The 18259-nt window shown below is 65.8% G+C and overlaps 2 protein-coding genes across 3 annotated transcripts in view; both read right to left on the reverse strand.

Moving 5' to 3' along the window:
- Positions 1-157: 157 nt before the first annotated feature.
- Positions 158-9017, reverse strand: ASPHD2 (aspartate beta-hydroxylase domain containing 2). Its single transcript, XM_082774217.1, has 4 exons — positions 8958-9017; positions 5085-6156; positions 2729-2842; positions 158-1476 (listed from the first exon to the last, which is right to left on the reverse strand). Exons 2-4 carry the CDS (start codon positions 5962-5964, stop codon positions 1367-1369), a joined length of 1104 nt encoding a protein of 367 aa, XP_082630343.1. The 5' UTR covers positions 5965-6156; positions 8958-9017; the 3' UTR covers positions 158-1366.
- A 3793-nt stretch (positions 9018-12810) lies between these two features.
- The window catches only part of SEZ6L (seizure related 6 homolog like), a 35746-nt gene continuing 30297 nt past the window's right edge, over positions 12811-18259 (reverse strand). Inside the window, exons 10-17 of one of the 2 annotated variants that reach the window (XM_082773890.1) lie at positions 17719-17915; positions 17232-17426; positions 16704-16895; positions 16332-16526; positions 15682-15714; positions 14896-15007; positions 14638-14740; positions 12811-14370 (exon numbers count right to left, since the gene is read on the reverse strand). In XM_082773890.1, the coding sequence (XP_082630016.1) occupies positions 14341-14370; positions 14638-14740; positions 14896-15007; positions 15682-15714; positions 16332-16526; positions 16704-16895; positions 17232-17426; positions 17719-17915 (1057 nt within the window). In that variant the 3' untranslated portion in view covers positions 12811-14340. Of the gene's footprint in view, positions 14371-14637; positions 14741-14895; positions 15011-15681; positions 15715-16331; positions 16527-16703; positions 16896-17231; positions 17427-17718; positions 17916-18259 lie in introns of both variants that reach the window. The other variant, XM_082773889.1, reaches the window with a different exon arrangement.

Here is an 18259-nt window from a genome sequence, read left to right on the forward strand (position 1 = left end):
AGCCCCAAGGGGTGCGAAAAATGCGGGGAGGTGATAAGAGGATGCCCCCGGGGTGCTGGCAGCGGGGGCGGTGGCGATGCCCTGGGTGGGAGGCTGCGGGGCCGGGTGTGCGACACGGTGCCCTCACGGCATCGCTCATCGCGGGCCCCTCACCTCTCCCACCCCCAGCTCCCGTTATTCTCAGCACTTTGCTCCGTCCCAGCCGAGCTGCTGAGGCCTCGGGAGGACAGGCTGCAGCTCCGCCGCGTTCTGCCTTACCCTGGAACAGTTACACCAGCAGGCAGAGCCCCGTCTGTTTTCAGCACAACGGTTTATTGATAATCTTTGCTTATCCACTGTATGAATGTTACCAAACTGTAAGACAGTTGCCAAGCCAGCCTGCTTCCTCAGAGTCTGTTTCCAAGTAATCAATGCATGTAGAAATCATGGTAGAAATCATGCACTTCGGATATTCGGTAACAAGACAGGTGTAAAAAATATCTTGGATGTATTTGAAATCTCTGCCTTCCCTTGCAATCTGATCACTCAGGAGTCTGTAAAGAAGTCGCTGCGGAGCTGGGCTGCGTCCCCCCGGGCAGGGCAGGGGGTGGGGGAGGCACCCGGCCCCTCTCCGAGCAGAGGAGCAGCGCAGGGGCAGCACCCACGGTGCGGTGCTTCGGGCAGGGGCACGGCAGCACCGAGCCGCCCTGCCCTGTGGCTGCAGCCCCCCCAAAGCCAAACGCCTCCCTGCCCCTGCGGGGGCTTCCCAGCCTCGACTCGTGGAAAACAAGGGTCGCCGATAACACAAGGAGGGGATTTAGGCAATGGGTAACACCTCTGGCAAGGTCAAAGAGCAGAGCTGGCCGTGCCCGGTGCTGGGTCTGCCCCCAGGAGGTGCTCGGTGCCTGCTGCTGCCCGTCCGTCCGTCTGTCCGTCCATCTGCACGGCCCCAAAACGGGACAGGGGCAGGCTGAGCACCGCGCTCCGCTGCTCGGCTGCTTCGCTGTGCTGGCACAGGAGCGTTGTCCTTTGGATGGCCACGAGAAATTGTACACTATCACACTCAAACAAACACCCCGGAAACTCTACTTCTGAACACTGCGAAACACGGTAGCAACATAACACGTACGGGAGCGGTGCTGCGTCTAACCACGGAGGGAAGGAAATGCACCGGCGTGGTGGAGGGGGATCCCTGAAGCCAGTGATGGGCGGGAGGAGATGGGCGTTGAGACACGTCGACGTTTCCATTTACAAGACCCCGAGGGGAGCCCCCAGCGCCGTGCCGGGAGCGGCCTCCCGGGGCGGGCGGCGGCGCTGGGGCTGCGGTGGCACCGCCAGCACGAAGCCGGGTCCCGGCTGCCCTCACCCCCACAGCGAGGCAGCGCCCTCAGCGTCCCGGGGCGAAGATGAAGTCGAGGGCTTGGCGCTCGGCGGCCGCCACGTTGGGGTGCCACAGATCCACCATGAAGACCACGCGGGGACCCTCCTCCGGGGGACCTGGGAGGGACGCGGGAGCGGGGTGAGGCGCGGGGTCGCCGTGCGCCCTGCCCTGCTCGTGCCGGAGCGAGCTGTGCCTGCTGAGCACCAGGACGCCGGCCTCTGCTGCAGAACCAGGCAGCCCCACGGCTCGGGACCCCCAGAGCACGGGCAGCCGAGGCACTCGGCGAGGTCACTGCGTGCACCCCAGCATCACACACGCTGCATCATGCCCAGCCCTGCACAGCTCCAGCAACCACCCCCCAGCTGCTACTGGGAGCCCAGTGCCTCCAGCACCCAGGGCCGGGTGCTCCTGCAGGGTCCCAGCCCTGCTGTTTGCCATCCCACACCGCGTGGCTCCTCAGGGCAGCGGGCACGGCGCTCAGCTTGCCGTTCAGCAGCAGCCGTGCTCGCAGCTGCGTCTGAGCGCGGTGCGCGGAGCCGCTGCGGCGCTGTTCTGGCCTTCCCCATCCCCACGGCTCTGCAACGAGCTGCATTTCCCCCTTCCATAGCAGGGTTTATGTGGGAGCAACAGCTTTTGTTCTCCCACCCTCTTCACACGCTCTCCTGCAAAAAACAGCTCTGCTTGATGCTTTGTGCCATCGGCACTAATGCCGGCTAATCCGGGAGAGCTGCAGCAGAACGGCCCCGCGGGTAACGGCGAGGGGCAGCAGAACCAGCCTGACCCTGCTGCCTGCTGCTGTGCTCGCCTCGGGAAGCACAAATTCACCCTGCCTGGTGTTGCAGCTACCGAAAGGTTTGGGCTGGATCGAGCTCTGCAAATGGGGGCGAGGCTGGGGGAAAAGCCAGAGGGGCTGGGACCTGATGTGGAGAGGCACCAGGAGCTCCCACGGAGAGCCGGGGGCACGACGGGCGGCACAGCCAGCCCTGAGGGTCGGGGAGCAGGGTCCTGGGGGCTGGTGAACAGGGTGCTGGAGGCTGTGAAGCTTTTCTCCCACCGATGGAGGAAAAGGCCCCTGGGGCACACCAGGAGCCTCGTGACAGGGCTGGCTGCAGCTGGCAGCGCCGCTGTGAGCCGGGGCACGGGGCTGCCAGCATCAGAGCCTGGGCAGCCCCGCAGCGCTCAGGGGTGAGGGAGCTTCTCGGTGCTCAACACAGGGTGGGGAGAGGCCAGAGGGTCCCCAGGGCTGGCAGGATCCCAGCAGGGATGCGGGGTGAGGGCACAGAGCACCCCGGGGAGGAGAGGACTCCAGGTCAAGTGGGCAAGGGGGACCAGGCAGGCACCGTGTGAGCCCCGTGGCTCTGCGCTTACCTTCGTGAAAGGCGGTGTGCAGGAAGGAGTCGTCGAACAGCAGGCAGCGCCCCTCCGCCCAGCACTGCGGCTCGCCCCCCACCACGAGCTCACAGTTGCTGGGGGTCTTCAGACCTTCAGGCACAGAGGAGAGAAGAGGGGGGGGGGTCAGGGCTGCGCTGTGCTCCCTGCGGCGAGGGAGCCCCTCGGGGAGCAGTGAGCGCCACGCCAGCTCCACGCTGCTGCCCCCGGGCAAAGTGGAACCCAAGGGGAGCCGAGGGGCTGCTGCCCCCCGGGAGCAGGAGCAGCAGGGCTCAGTGCAGGGCTCAAACAACACCAGGGTGCTGGGTTTACAGCCTGAACTCCCAAGCCAGGTGCAGCTCGGCCCCTGCCCTCTCCCTCCTGCCCATCCTGCACCCAGGGCTGTGGGGCCCCCCCCGCAGTGCCCTGCTGTACCCAACCCGAGCTCAGCGCCGTGGGCACCCTCTTTTGTACCCAGCACGGCTGCCAAGCCCCAGGCGTGAGCTGTGTGCAGGAAGCCAGTTTCCTGGTGCATTTTTGTAGCTTCGGGACCAAAGGCAGAGCCTGCACGCTTATCTTCCTCCAGCACTGGTGTGATTACACTGCCCACTGCAAGGCTGGAGTGGGAGGAAAATGTTGCACCTAAGGGATGGGCTCAATGCACAGCTCTGCCCCTGCTCCCCCTCTGACCTTGCACCATTCGCCATGGTTGCCTCTTGCATTCGGGGCTGGAATTAGTTCACCTTAAGGTCCCTTCCAACCAAAAGCACTCTACGTTTCTAGGACCGTGTGCCTCTTCACTTGGTCACAAAACCGAGATGCTGCCACAGCAGTGCCCCACCAGGCAGCTGCCTGGACAGAAAATCAGGGGGCTGCAAAACTGCCCTAAGGGGAGAGGCTCCATGAAGGACAACGCTAGGAATAAAATGGGTCTGTTCCTAAAGGACTAGCACAAGTCAGGACAGCTTGGTGAGGGCCGATCCCACCACCCCGTGCATCAGAAACACCACCCGTGGCACAGGGCGAGTGCTGCAGCAACCTGCCCCCAGGTGCAGCCCGGAGGGGAAGGGGCAGCTCCCGTGACTTCCAGGTGGTGACGATGCTGCTAACGAGCAGGAAGCGGTTTCTGTGCCAAATCCAAGCAGGCACAGCAGGGACTCCCAGCTGCCCAGGAGAGCTGGGAGCATAAAAGCTGCTCTGCTTTCCTGATGAACATTTCAAAGACAGCAAAGCCCAAACCCATTTCCCTGCACAGTGGCCTCAGCTGGAGTCTCTCCAGCTGGAAGGGGCGAGCTGAGCAGCCAGGGGAGGCAGGAGGAGGAGGTGGCAGCTCACAGCCTTCCCTTCTGGGCCAGCGCTCTGCAGGATGCGTCCCTGCCCTTGGAGCAGCAGCACTGGGGCTGTGCCTGGCCCCAGGTGCTTGGCAGAGCCATGGGGGCGCTGGGGTAAAACCCAGGAAGATTCAGCTCTGTGCCTGCTGTTCTGGCTCTGCAGGGCACGCTGACCTGGAAGCACTGAGTGTCTCACAGGTGACCACGGCCTGGGCACAGTGAGGGCCAGGACAGCAGCACCGAGGTGGGGACGTCACCGCGCTGAGCAGCTGTCGGCACACCCCGGGCACGGGGCTGTGTCCTGGCAGGAGGGCCAGCAGCAGGAAGCAGATGGAGCAGGATTTTGGAAATGCAGGACAAGGGGACGGCCCACATCGCTCGTCTCCCCAGGGCATGCACGCTCCAGGTGCGAGCTGGCCTCGGCTCTGCGCTGCCATCACCTGCACCAGGCTGAGCCGTGCCTCACCCTGCGCCCAGGAGCTGTGCCCTGCCCCTTGCCTCTCCCAGGCGCTCCAGGGGCTGGCTCCTGCCTCACCCACGGCTCCCCAGGGCAGGAGAACTCGTCAGATAGCTCAGAAGCCCAGCTCCCCCTTGCAATTAAATGGCCAGTCGCAGCCGGCGTGTGTTTACCCAAGAGGAGTTGGCTGAACAATCGCGTTCGGTGTTTGCCAGCAGGGCCCGTGCGGTGCCTCCCCCGGCGCGATCTGCGCTGCTTCCAGCGTGGCAGAGTCCCGGCCATCTGTGCCGCGGGGGCTCCCCCCTTCCCGGGCACCCGCAGGGCGGGGAGCACCGCGCCGCCTGCCCAGCGCCCCATCCCCTGGAGGGGACCCCCAGAGACCCCCTCCCTGCCCTGGGACCGGCACCGAAGCAGCGCCTGGCCCTGCTCTTGGCAGTAACTGCATCCCTCACAGAGCACCCTAACACTCGGGACCCGTGCTGGGAGGCAGCTCGGTGGCCGGAGCAGTGCCCCAGGCTGCCCAGAGCAGGGGATGGCGAAGGACGCATGGCCCCCACGGGGCACTTACCGAGGTGGCAGCGGATGCGGATGTTGGTGGGTCCGTAGTGCTCTGCAATGACGGTGCCCGGGCTCAGCACGGAGATGCAAGCGTTCCCAAAGACATTGTTGCCAATGCAGGTGCGAAGGCTGCCGAGCAAGCGGTACGTCCGTGGGCATCTCCTGCAGTTCCTGGGCACGCACATGCCCTGGTTCACCAGGTAGAAGGTGAACCACTCCCCGCTGGGCGTGCTGTTCATTTTCCATCCTTGCGGGAGGCTGCAGTTTGAGAACGCTTTGTAGAGGGTCTCAAACTCGCACAGGATGGTCTGGAAGTTGCGCTCCAGCAACTCCACGTCGTGCTTTTGAGCGTCCCGGGCGAAGTAGGGCATGGTCGGCAAGTCCGGCAGGAAGAAGACTTCTGGCTTCTGGATGGACGGCCGGCTGTTGAGGTAGCGGCCCTGCTCGCGGATGCCCTTGTGGATCCTGCCCATGCCGGACCAGGAGTAGCGCTTGGCGTACTCCTGCAGGTTGTGGTAGAGTTTCTGGTTGAGCCCGTCGTGGTGTGTGCAGCGCACGCACTCGGGCGAGTGGCAGTAGACGTACCCATTCTGCACGCCGTTGGCCTCGGCGCTCTGCATCAGGGCGTTGACGGTGGCGTAGGCGCGGGGCTGCTCGCGCCCCACGTGGTAGCAGTACCACACGAACAGCACCAGCAGGCAGGCGACGGCGGCCAGGGCGGTGGCGTCGCAGTCGCGGAAGGACTGGATGCCCGTGGCGATGAAATCCCGGAGGCCGTCCAGGGACCAGCTCCAGTCCACCAGCCACTCCACGGACATGTTGGCGCAGCGGGTGGCGCGCAGGGGGGCCCGGCGGTCAGTCCTGGCGCTCCTCAGGGGCACCCACACCATGCAGGTCTGCCATGGGGGAGCGGAGCTGCGGCTGTCCCCAGCGCGCCCGGCACCTCCGCATGGGCAGCGGCCACCAGCGGCTCGCGGGGAGGCCGGGGGGAGCCAGAGCCACGGTGTCAGCAGTGATGTGCCCAGAGGGTCCCCGTCTGCGCCCCTGGGTGGATCATCCTGAAATGCAGCACCCGGGAGAATCTGGGGAGACAAATCCAGAGGTGTTAACGGGGTGTGGGCTTTCCCTGGGGTCTCTGTGGGGGCTCAGCCTGGGGCTGTGGGGGGCACTGGCTCCTCATGGGGGGAGAGAGGATGATTGACGAGGAGCCCTGCTGTTTGCCCAGCAGCCCAGTGCTGTCCCACACTGAGAAAAGCCTCTACCCGCTCCCAACAGCATCTGCCACAAGAATCCCAACATCCACTGCAAGGTAGGTGGGGAGAGCCAGCCCCCTCGGCTCCCACTGCCCCATCTCCTTCTCTTCTCCTCTGCTGCCTTATCACACCCCAAATCTGGCTGATAAGGAGCCAGATCTGGCTGAGCCAGGAGCAAAGCCCAGAACAGGCTCTTAGCAGCCCAGCCTCGCAGCACATTGATTTATCTCCTGGATCTGAACGCTCTGAAATGACGCTCCCTCCGGAGACCAGGAGGTTGGGGCAAATCCCTGGGCAGGGGCAAATCCCCCTCACAGCCTGCAGCCGCTCGCTGCCCCCAGCAGGGCAGAGCACCGTACCGGCTCCATCCTCACAGCACGGCCGCTGAGCACAGGGGGGGTTGTTCCTGATGGCTGCTCAGGAAATCCCACCCGCAGCTCCACGCCAGCAGTGCTGACCTCAGGCTCCTCGGGAAGCAGCCGGGTGAGGCCGTGGCCCTGCTCCCGGTAACCACGCGTGGCCCCTGCTCACCCCTGCACCATCCCTGGGCACCTCCAGGCAGCAGTGGGAAAGGGAAGGGAAACACAAACCAGGTCGGAGAGGACACCAAGAGCCACCCCCGACTACAGCGCGCTGCCGGCACGGAAGGAGAGCCCTGCAGGTACCGACCAGCCATCAGCTGCTGAACAGCACTGAGGCAGCTGGGCACGTGGGGAAGGCACAGTCCAGCCTAGGGCAAACAGAAGCAGAGCGAGGGCTGCAGGCTCTTAGCTGGTCCCCCCCCCATGCCAGTGCCGTGCCCAAAATGCCTCCTGCACGTGCCAGCTGCTGCAGAGCCTGGCCGGAGGGTAAGGGCTGGCGGGAGCTGCAGGGCAGCAGCTCCACATCCTCTCTCAGAGGAGAGAAACAAGGATGGCAGAGGTGAAGGGGAGGGAGGGAGATGCTGGGGGAGCTTATCTATCTCATCTGCGAGCGCGCTGACTGGAAGGAGTAGGCCGGGCTCATTAGCCAGGGAAGCTCTCCAAGCCTTTCCCGGCCCTGCCTGCCAAGGTCCTGCAGCTCCTAACGGAACGTGCATTTCCCCACGGATCGCAGGGTGATGCACCTCAGCTGACGGAGCTTTGGCTGGGACCTGACCCTGCAGCAGTGGGCCCAGCACAGGGCTGGGGACCAGGGCTGGAGGCAGCCTCACCCCACGGGCAGGACGCGCACCGCCGGGCTCCTTCCACCCTGCTCCCTGGCAGCACGGTGCCCGCGTGCCCCGTCCCGGGTCCTGCCATCCACGTGGCGTGTTGGAGCCGCCTGGAAATTTGAAGACAACTTCCCTCCCTCCCTCCCTCCCTCCCCGGCTGGCATCCCGCCACGCACGCCGGCTCCTCCAGCCCAGCCCTCGGCTCCCAAGTGCAGCCGCGGGGAGGGCGCGGGGGTGTCCCCGATGCTGGCACAGCCCCGGCGGCACCGGCTCGGCGGTGCCAGAACGTGCCCCAGGAAGGCAGGCAGAGCCCAGGAGCCATCTGTATTCACAGCAGCTCTCCTGCCCTGACACGGAGCCCAGCAGCAAGGCTCTCCTTCAGAAGCTGAAGCTGATGGATGAAGTGAGAGCCTGGGGGGAGCGGGATCTGACAGCCTGGGGGACCCCAGCACGAGCACGGCCCCGCTGCTGCCCCAGGGCTGCGTCCAGCACCTCACATGGGGAAAATCAAGGGGAAACCATCAGGGCAGGAAAGGATCAAAGTCCCTGCACCCTCCAGCTCCCCACCCAGCTCCCCAGGCGCACGGGACCCACTGGGAATTTGGGGCCAGGCTCCCCTGGGGTGGCCTCGGGCCGAGCCTCAGCCGCGGGTCCCACCGGCAGCTCCCCGAGGGCACCGCAGCCCCCGCCGGGACCCGCTGGGGGCTGCTCAGTCGGGCTGGGACGGGGCTCGGGGAGACCCCCGCGGGCTGAGACCCCAAGAACGGGCCCGTTACCGCCAGCCCACGGCACATCGAGGCCGCGGGGCCGAAGTTGTGCAGGACGTGGGGGCAGCCCCGCGCCAGGCAGCGGCGGCGTTACATAAGGCGGGCGGCCCCGCACAGCACCGGGGGGCAGCACCGGGGGGCAGCACCGGGGGGCAGCACCGGGGGGCAGCACCGGGGGGCAGCACCGGGGGGCAGCACCGGGGGGCAGCACCGGCCCCTCCCGGGGGGGCTGCTTCGGCCGGGGCCGTTACCGGGGCTGCAGCCCAGTCCAGCCCAGTCCAGCCCAGTCCAGCCCGGCCCGGCACCGGCGGCCGCAGCCTCGCCCCTCCCGACAGCCGTGCCCGCCGGGGGCACCCTCGGTGGCCGCTCGGCAGCGGGTGGCGGCCGGGCTCCGACCCCTCTCTCATCCCCGGGGGGGCGGCCGGGCCGTGCCCCGCTGCCACATCCCGGTGCGGCGGCAGCGCCCGGCCCCGCCGTGCGCCCCCCGCCCGCCGCCGACCCCCGGCAGCCCGGGGCCGGGCCGTGCCGGGCCGTGCCCCCCACTCCGCGGGCTCGGCCGCCTCCCGCAGCCGGTGCCCCCTCCCCAAAACCCCGCGGTCGTGCACCGGGGCCCGCAGCGCCCGGCCTCGCCCGCTCCGCTCCGCGCAGCGCCGGGATGCGGCGGTACCGACCTGCGCCCGCTCCGCGCCCGTTCCGCGCCGCTCCCCGGACCACAACTCCCAGCAGCCCGGGCAGGAGGGGCCCGCGCCGCCCCCGCCTGCTCCTGCCTGCGGGCCCCGGGCCAAGGCACCGCCCGTCCGCCCGCACCGCCCCTCGCCGCGCCCCCGCGCCCCCGCAGCGCGCCGCCGGGATGCGGCACCCGGGCATGGAGCGCGGCGGGGGGCGCAGGGCCGGCACGGGGGGGGCACCCCGGGGTGCGGGCAGCCGGGGTGCAGCGGCTGGGGTGGGGGGCATCCAGCGCTGAGGGCAGCAGGGAGATGCGCTGGGGGGGGTGCGGGCACCCAGGGGTGCGGCAGCTGGGATGGGGGGGCTGCTGGCACCGGGGATGGGGGCATCCAGGGTGTGGGGAGTGCTGCCTGCAGGGACCTGGGGAGGCAGCGCCCAGGCTGCAGGAGCTGCTGGTCCCCAAGGATGCTGGGGTCTGGATGCAGGAGGTGCTGGTCCTGGGGCCGTGGGCACCTGGGATGCAGCACCTGGGATGCAGGTGCTCGGGGATGCAGGTCCCAGGGGTGTGAGCAGTCCAGAGGGGTGGCAGACACATGCGAGACCCCCCAGGGTCACAGCTGGTTCCAGTTAGGAGGATCTCCCGATCCCGTCCTGCTGCCCCAAGGCACCTCCTGCCCCCATTGCAGGCTGGACCTGGGCTGAGCTCCCTGGGCCACGGCAGCCTCATCGCTCGGCTGCGGGTGCAGGAGCTGTCCCGCAGGGCACACCCTTGTCTCCAGCTTGCTCAGCCAGCCCCAGCGGGTCAGCACTGCCTTCTCCCCAAGCGTTCCGTTTCTAAACCGATCTTTAATGCATGCAGGCTTTAGCCCCGTGGAAAAGAAGAGGCCGACTTTGCAGGTTGGCTGGAGAGGAAATAAAACTTCTGGCAATTTGGGGGGTCCCTTAATGACTCTTAAGTGCTGGGGGAGAAACGGTTTGTCTCGAGCCTTTCTGCTTCCTGCTCGCTTGCTCTTTCCCCCTCCAACCCAATTCCCATTTGCCCAAGCAATACCAGCGAGTGCCGGTCCCCAGGAGCCAGCCCTGGCGTTCCCCCGGGGCCGGCAAACTCTGTGCTGGGCCGATGCCAGGGGAGTCCCGGCTGTCCTGGCAGCGCTGCCCTGCCCGCTGCCACGCGGAGCTGCCTGGCACACGTGGCACCGCGCGGAGCAGGCGGACGGCAGCGGGGTGCTGCCTCCCGAGCAGCCTCGTGCCTCGCGTGCTGGAGACCCAAGCTGCACCTCGTTTTCTGTCATTTTTCCTCCTCTGTGTTCCTGCTGTTTCCCTCCCCAGGCCCTCCCCTGCCGTCTGTCCCCGCAAGGTGAGCCTATTCCCTCCTGCTCCTACCCAGGCCCCTCTCAGCCTTGGGTTTGCAGCTCCTGCCTGCTCCCTGCAGGCACAGCCTCCTCCTGCGGGCAGTCCCTGCGCCTGCTGCCTCTCGGTGTGGGTCTCTGGATCGCTCCCGTGACTTTCTTCTGCTCCTTGCTGCTGGAGCCCCCCGCTGGTCCTCTCCAGGCCCTGGTCCTCAGCTCTGCTGCAGCCTCTTCTCTGCAGGACCAGCTGCTCTGCTCTTTCTTCTTCCTTTAGGATGTTGCCTGGCTGCCTTCGCCATCCAGTGCAGCCAGACCCTTCCCCACACTGCAACCAGTCGGCTGTGGAGCCCTTCCCCAGCTCGGAGAGCTCTGGGGAGAGGGAGAAGGGGGTGTCAGGACTGGGGTCTCATCCCGACTCCCTGGTGTGCACACACCCCAGTAATGCTGAGCCCATAGCAGGCAGCCCAGAGGTCCCTGCTAACACATCCTGCACCTTGTGTCTGCCCCGTGCTGAGGGTGCAGGGACCCAATGCCTCTGTCCTGTGCTCCCCCACGGGGCTGGCAGCGATGCAGCCAGGGGTTAAGGCTGCTGCCAGCCTCCTCTCCGTTGTTTTATGCCTCACTGCTGTCTCCCCACCCTCTCAGCTCCTCTCCTCTCTCCTTGGCCTGGTGATTCACTGCTGCCAGGAGCTCAGGGGAGACGTCAGCCCCGTGAGCCAGACGTGTGGGTCTGGGCCTGGGGTCCCTCAGCCGGGATCCTCAGGGGCCACGCTGCAGGCACAGCCCCAGCCCCAAATGGGCCAGGAGCAGCCCCGGGAAGAGCCTGGCACAGCCCTGCCGGAGACGCCCTGGCAGGAGCCCTGTCTGTGGTGCAGCTCCTGGCTCCGGTGATTCCCTCCCCCTGTTCCCAAGGTTTGCTCTGGGGGCAGCACCACGCGGTGCCCCCCCTGTGCCGCTGCCAGGATGCAGCTGCAGCCATCGGCGCCTGTAGGGCCAGGATCTCCTGGAGCACCCAGCCTGGGGCTGGGGCACAGCTCCCGGGGGGCTCCTCCCTGAGCCAGGGAGACCCACACATCTGCAGGCTCCTGCCCCCTGCCCCCCTTCCAGACCAGCGCCCGGCTGCTGCCGTCCCCCCCCCCGCGCGGCCGTGTCGGGGGCTGAGCGCTGCGCCACCAGGGCTGCGTCTGCACCGAGCCGGGGGCCGGGGGCTGGCTCCTGCCTGACGTCACCGCGGAGAAACGGCAGCATCCAGGCTTTTTTTTATTATTATTTTTATTTATTTATTTTTTTTCCCCTTCATTTGAATTCCCTTGCAATCTCTGTCCAAAAATAACGCCAGCTTCCTCCCCGGGGATTGCTGTGCACGGCGCTCTGGCTCCCTCGCCCTCCCGTGCGTTAGGCTGACAGCTGCTGAAGGCAGCAATTAGCCGGTGGCACACCGCGGCCTCTCTTAAAAGCCCGTTTGGGCAGCTCAGCACCGTGGTGCTGGGCCGTGCGGGGAGGTGCCCGGCATCGGGGGGGGGCGCGGAGCCCCGGCAGGCCGGTGGGTGCCCTGCGGAGAGCCCGAGCACCCCGGGGGCTGCGCGCCCCCGACCCCCCGGGGCCAGGGAACCCCGGGGCCGTGCTGGGCTCCCCCCGGGGCGCACCGGGGGCCCCGCCGCCGCCCCCCCCCGCGCCGCCCGCCCCTCCCCAGCCCCGCGCCGAGCCCTGCCCGCCCGCTCCGCATTGCAGCACCGCGGGACCCGCCGCTGCGGAGCCGGGCGGGGGGAGGCTGGGGGGGGATGCAGCCCCCGCTGGGTGCCCCCTACCCCATCAAGGCCATCGGGGGGGGCTCATGGGCAGCCCCCCGCAGCCCCGCCCGCAGGCAGCCGGTGCGGATCGGCGCCGGGGGGGGCTGCCGGCCTTGCGGGGGGAGCAGGGCACGGGCAGGATCAGGCCCCCGGACCACCCCCGCCCGGCGGGGCGGTGCTGGACGGGGTCCCCCAGCCCCTCTGCACCTCCGTGGGGACTGCCCAGGCGGTCCCGGGGGGTCCAGGAGATCCCGGGGAGGTCCCAGGGGGTCCCGGGGAGGTCCTAGGGGGGTCTCAGGGGGTCCCGGGGGGGTCCCAGCACACCTAGGCAGGAAGGCACCGGGTGAACAGAGGCCACCAGAGCTCTGTGCCATGGGGATGGGCAGCTGGGGACACTGTGGGGCTGCACCAGGGCAGGATCCGGCCCCAGGGATCTGTGCCCAGAGGTGCTGAGGCCCCGCAGCGAGGTGCCCGGCTCCAGCCCTCGCCCGTGCCACCACAGCAGCGGTGCAGCAAGGCCACGCCGCTGGCCTCTCTGTGGCTCAGAGCCACGCAAACGGACTTCAGACATCTAAAAATACAGAACAAGTTGCATTAAGGTTATACCCAACACTACGGCTTCCCACGGAAGTACTTCATCATGTTCAAAAATATTTAATCCCAGCAATTTTCACATTGTTCTTATAAAAACAGACATGTATGAAGGGAAATGAAATGCTTAGTACATTTTTGGCACATTTTTTTTTGTTGTTTTTCTTTTTTTTTTTTTTAACCTTTACAAATTACAAACACACATTCATTGTTTTTAAAGGAAAAAACCTAAGTCTCGGCTGTACACTGCAGAGATGCACTAACCATCCCTAGCCTAAAACAGACTCCCGAACACTGTCGTGGTCACAGTTGCCATTCTACAAGGACAAAAAAAAGACTCCGGCAGCCCAGGACGTGCCGGGGTGCCCAGCTCTGGCTGAGGCAAACGCCCCCACGTCTGCAGTGACAGAGCACGGGGACGCTGAGGCCCCAGGAGCGGCTGTTGCAGGGTTCATCCATGGTCAGAGCAGTGCCAAGGGGCTGATTCTGCCCCCTCTGCCCCCGGGTTGGTTTCTCGTGCTGGAGCCCAGCCCTGCTGGCTGCCTTTCTTCCCCCGGCAGACCTCCACCTCCATCCCCTGCCTCTTTCCCTCGCCCGGGCTCTTCCCAGCCGCCAGCTCAGGAGCCAAGTGCGAACCTCGAGGGCATCATGGTGGAGCTGTGCAGCACCGGCCACAGTCCCGGCTTGCCCCAGGAGGAGCGTGGAGGCTCCGCTGCTGCCCGAGGCCGGCCCTGGCCCCATCACAGCACCGTGCCCGCACCCCGGGGCAGGCAGCAGCCCCCCTGCCCCTCGCAGGGGTGGCAGCGGGGAGCCCAGTCCATCGTTGCTTACCCTGAGATACTGCCGCGGGGCGAAGGGCCAACACCAGCCTGCAGCTGGGCTCGGGCTTTCCTGGCGATGGCCACTCAATGTTTCTGATGAGAAGCAGGGAGCAGAGGTGCTCTGGTGCTTGGGGAGCGCTCCTGCAGCTCCTGGAGGAGCTGAGCCGGCTGTGGAGAGGCTTCGGGCTGGTGCTTCTCTGCAGAGCTGTGAGTCCTGCTCCTGTCCTCCCCGTCATCCAAAGCAGAGGGGCAGATGGAAGCGGCATGTCCCCCGCAGGTACTGGGCTGCACCCTGCTCCCTGGCTGTTCTGAGCAGGGCTCCACACCTGGATGCTTTCCTGAGACGTGTCCCGCTCCCTGGCACGGGGACAGTCCCCTCGCCTCAGCCGTGCCACCCGGTGCCCACTGCCATGGGGGGCATGGGACGGGGCCAGCGGGACCCTGCGGCAAACCCTGCGCCTAAGACGGCTCTGAGCAATCACTTGCAGGCTCTTGCAATGGAGACGTTTTTAATTTTTAACAACAAAAGTACTGCAAAACCCCTCTGTGCGTGCGTGGCCGGTGCGGGGGGTGCGGCGCGCAGGGCTCGGCCCCCTCTGCCGCTGCTGCCCGCAGTGGGGTCCAGGCAGACCCCGGGGCTCTGCAGCACACCTATCGCAGTTTAAATAGAATAAATACAGTGAAGAAAACAGTAAAATCTTCAATAAAGAGGCAAAAGGAAAGACAACAGCAGGTCCAGGGGTCCAACCAAACTCCACGTAGTCTCTGGATTAGTTACTGAGGAAGTTCTATGAGAGCACATTAAGTTCGCAGCTGGAGACTCTCGTGGCGCTGTCTTTATATCGAAACTTCGTATTCTCTGGTTTCCTGAAAAGAAGGAAAAACCGTTTTAGGGCAGCAGCTGCATTTTGGGATAACCACCCCATTCCAAGAGGTGCTCCAGGGGTCCCTTTGCTCCCCAGAGTGGTCCCCTCCCTGCCCAGCCCAGGGTTTCTGTAAGCCTCTGGGACTGCTCACGGTTTGTCCGCTTTCTCCCCAAAGTCCTGGTGCCGCACACGCAGCAAACCCTTTGAAACCCTTTGCTGCCAGGCAGCGGAGCAGCCCCCAGGGAGCGAGGGGCCCAGCAGCACTCACCCCTGTCTCATAGATCGGGTTGTCGAACTCCGTTTCTACCGTGATCTGGCTGTAGGGGTGCGAGTACATGAGGGGCAGGCGGAGGCTGGAGTAGTACCGGCACCTGCGGGGCGATGCCAGGGTCACAGAGCTGCACGGCGCTGGGCAAACCCCAGTGCTCGCCCACCCCATCCTCCCACGGGACCCTAGGGGGTGCCCGGGGACCCCAGGGATGCTCGGCAGCCCCGGGCGGTCCAGGGGGACCCTGCAGGGCCCTACCTGGTGATGTAGATGTACGCTCCCCCCAGCAGCAGGGAGATGATCAGCACCGGGATGAAGATGGCCAGGGCCATGTTTCCCCCCTCCAGCGATGTCTCCGCAGCAGCTTCTGCTACTAAAAGGACAAGATCTCTCACGGGGGTTTTTGCCCAGCACCCGCTGCCCCCCCTCTGCCTCCGCTCCTGCCCTCGCTCCTCGCCCAGGGGACTCTGCCTGGGCTGGAGGCACCCGCAGGAGCCCGCTCCTCCTCCCCTCCCAAGGCAGTCTTGGGGCTTTTTTGTTTCTTTGTTTGTTTTTAATTGGTGGGAACAGAAGTGCTGGGGTACTGACAGGCCACCTCCTGTTCTTACCCTGCCATCAGAGGGGTTCCAAGGGATGATTATCAGTATGCTGATAGGCATTTAATAAATAAAAATAAAAATAAAAATAAAAATAAAAATAAAAATAAAAATAAAAATAAAAATAAAAATAAAAATAAAAATAAAATAAAAATAATATTCATGTCCTGCAGGGCTGCACCAGCCCTCCCAGGTGCTGAAGGTGCCCCCTCACCAAACGGGGCTGAGGGCACGCAGCGGGGCGCACTGCCCAGGCCCTTCTGTGCCCCCCGTGCGCACGCAGTGCTCACTCCCCCAGTTCCAGCCCGAGGGGTTTCTCCTGGGGTGCTGTGGGGTTTTAGGCTGGGGAGCTCCCAGGGATGCCAGGAGGCGGTGGGGGGCTCGGCTGTCTGCAGGGAGAGCTCTGCACGGAGCCGTGCACGGGGCTCCTCCAGCAGATGTCACTCACCTTCCAGAGCGTGCTCGAAGCTGTCCTGGTTCACTGGAAGAGAAACGGGGAGTTACTGGTAGGGAACTGGGCTCGCACTGCCTGCTGGCAGCTTTCGGTGCTCTGCCTGCTGAGGGGTCACTGCCCCAGCCTGCGGCTGCTGTAGGAATCTGAGCTGGGAAAGCACGGACTGAGCTCCCCACACCCGTGGGGGTCCCGAACTGCTGCAAGCAGTCAGCTCTCTGCAAGCAGTCAGCCTGTGCCAGTGCACGCACGGTGACTGAGCAGGCTCTGCAAACAGCAGCAGGAAGGCTCTGCCTGGGCTGCGCTGCCCTCCGGAGTGCCATCTAATTAGGAATTAAGCAGGAATTAAGAACAACATCCCTGCAGCTTAAGTGGCAACGGGAGGGCCCTCCAGGTCCAGGAGGCTCACTGCAACCGCAGCCTGCTCGGACCAGAGCCGAGGGTAGCTCCCGGGGGTTGCTCCAGGGGCCAATGTGGACACCAGGGGCAAGCATCACTGCTCAGCCAGGGCAAACGGCTTCAGGGAGAACAGCACAAGGAAAGCAAGCGGACAGCCCAGCGCACCCCATGTGGTGCTCACAGGCTCGGCTCCCCCTCCCCGGGCCTGGCACAGACACAGGTTGCCCCCGCGCCCCCTTTGCCGCTACCTTTGCAGATGGGCAGCGGGCCGCTCCAGTGCGAGGGCTGGCCCAGGATGCACTTGATGGTGACCTCCCCCATGAGCTCGAAGCCCTCGTAGCACATGAAGGTCAGGGACTCGCCGGGCAGGTAGAGGCGTTTGTAGAGTATTTGGTAGCCGTTTTCCGGCAGTCCCGGGTTGTCGCACGCCAGCGACTCCTCGGCTGGAAGGGAACAACACAGCCCGGGTGAGCCTGAGAGGCAGCTCCTGAGATCGCAGCCAGCCTGCCCGCAGGGTGAAACCCTGCACTGCTGCAGGTGGCTGGGCACGGTCTCGGTGCAGGGAAGGTCCCGGGGAGTGGGGGGCAGCAGGAGGAGCTGCCCCAGCGCAGCACGCTTACAGACACAGTGCGGGAGCCGCGAGGTCCAAATGGGCGTCCCCGTCTCGCGGCTGTAGCAGGTCAGCAGCGAGCTGCCCTCCAGCACGAAGCCGGGGTTGCAGGTGTACTGGATGGTGGTCCCCACCAGCAGCACCGGGTCAGAGATGAGCCGGGTCGAGTGCTCCACCTCCCCCGGGTCCGTGCAGTACATAACTGGGGAAAAGAGTTCGTCTGGGTCATGAGCGCGGGGCTGAGACCCAGCAACTGCTGTGAAGGGGACAAGGTGGGGGTCCTGGGGATGTGGCGGGGGTCCTGGGGATGTGGTCGGGGTCCCGGGGACATGGTGGGGGTCCTGGGGATGTGGTAAGGATTCTGGAGATGTGGTGGGGGTCCTGGGGATGTGGTGGAGGTCCTGGGGACATGGTCGGGATTCTGGGGACGTGGTGGGGGTCCTGGGGACGTTGTGGGGGCCCTGGGGATGTGGTGGGGACAGCCAGCACATTGCTCGGGGCTGGCAGAGCAGGGCAGGGCAGTGCAAGGGGCACGTACTCTTTTCGCAGAAGGGGGGGTCGCTGCTCCAGCTGAGGTCCCACTGGCAGGTGAGGGTGTCGCTCCCCACGATGTCGTACCCCGGGTCACACTGGTAGGTGATCTTGGCCCCCCGCACCAGCTCCGTGTGCGACGTGGTTTTCCAGCCGTTCTGGATCTCGGGCAGGTCGGAGCAGGAGTCGTTGCGGGACACCTCTGCAGGCAGAGAGGTGCTGGCTGCCACCCCGGACCTGCTGCCCGGGGACACACAGCTCCTCACAGGGCACGCAGCCCTCCCTACAGCTCTGCGGCCCCACACACCGTAATCAGCCCAGCCGGCAGCCTGAGCTGTGCCTGGCATCCTCTGGGCAGGGGGAAGGGGCAGCCGGGGGGGTCTTTGAGTCTCCCCGGCCTCTGACCTTCAAGTTGGGCCAAAATAACACTGCCCTCTTGCAGAACCAGCCTGGAGCAGCTGCACGCTGTGCCCAGCGCCCCGCTCCCCCCTTACCGATGTAGTTCATGATGAACCCTTGCCCCTTCCCGAAGATGAGCCCAGCGGGGTCCGAGTGGAACTGGATGGTGAGGTCGGGGCTGGAGGAGTAGAGCTTCTGGGGGCCGCTGCTGCCGACGTACTGCCCCAGGATGCGGGCCGTGAGCTCGTCCCCGTCGTAAATGGTGAGGATGTCGCTGTTGGTGAGGTTCAGGCTGCAAAGCAGAGCTCGGTCAGCCGCGCGCAGTGGTGCGGGACCGAGGGGCAGCGAGGTGACCCCAGCGCCACCCACACCCCTTCCTAGGGCTCCCTGTCCCCAGGGGCTCAGCTCCCCTGCTCCTCCAGCAGCAGCCCCCCCTCCAGCCCCGTCCCCAGCTCCCTGCTGTGGGTGCTGGGGAGGGTCCGAGCCTTCTCCTCGCCGCCCCAAGCCCGGTGTCCCTGCGCCAGGGGAGCTCCCCGGGGCGCCCCGGAGCTCGGGCTGCGGCCGGCAGCCCCCGGGGAGCGGCACCGGCTCCGTGGGGCTGGGGGGGGGTCCCCGCCGTGCGGCAGGGCAGGGGCA

This window comes from Aythya marila (genome assembly GCF_965140915.1).
Source record: "Aythya marila genome assembly, chromosome: 17".
NCBI lineage: Eukaryota > Metazoa > Chordata > Aves > Anseriformes > Anatidae > Aythya > Aythya marila.

Bases quoted from the DNA above. Each gene is read 5' to 3' on its own strand.
- ASPHD2 (XM_082774217.1), bottom strand. From the start codon at position 5,964: ATGGTGTGGGTGCCCCTGAGGAGCGCCAGGACTGACCGCCGGGCCCCC. The intron at 2,843-5,084 runs GTAAGTGCCCCG...CTGTGCCTGAAG, and splicing joins CCGCATCCGCTGCCACCTCG to GTCTGAAGACCCCCAGCAAC. The intron at 1,477-2,728 runs GTAAGCGCAGAG...CGTCCCTCCCAG, and splicing joins GCACACCGCCTTTCACGAAG to GTCCCCCGGAGGAGGGTCCC.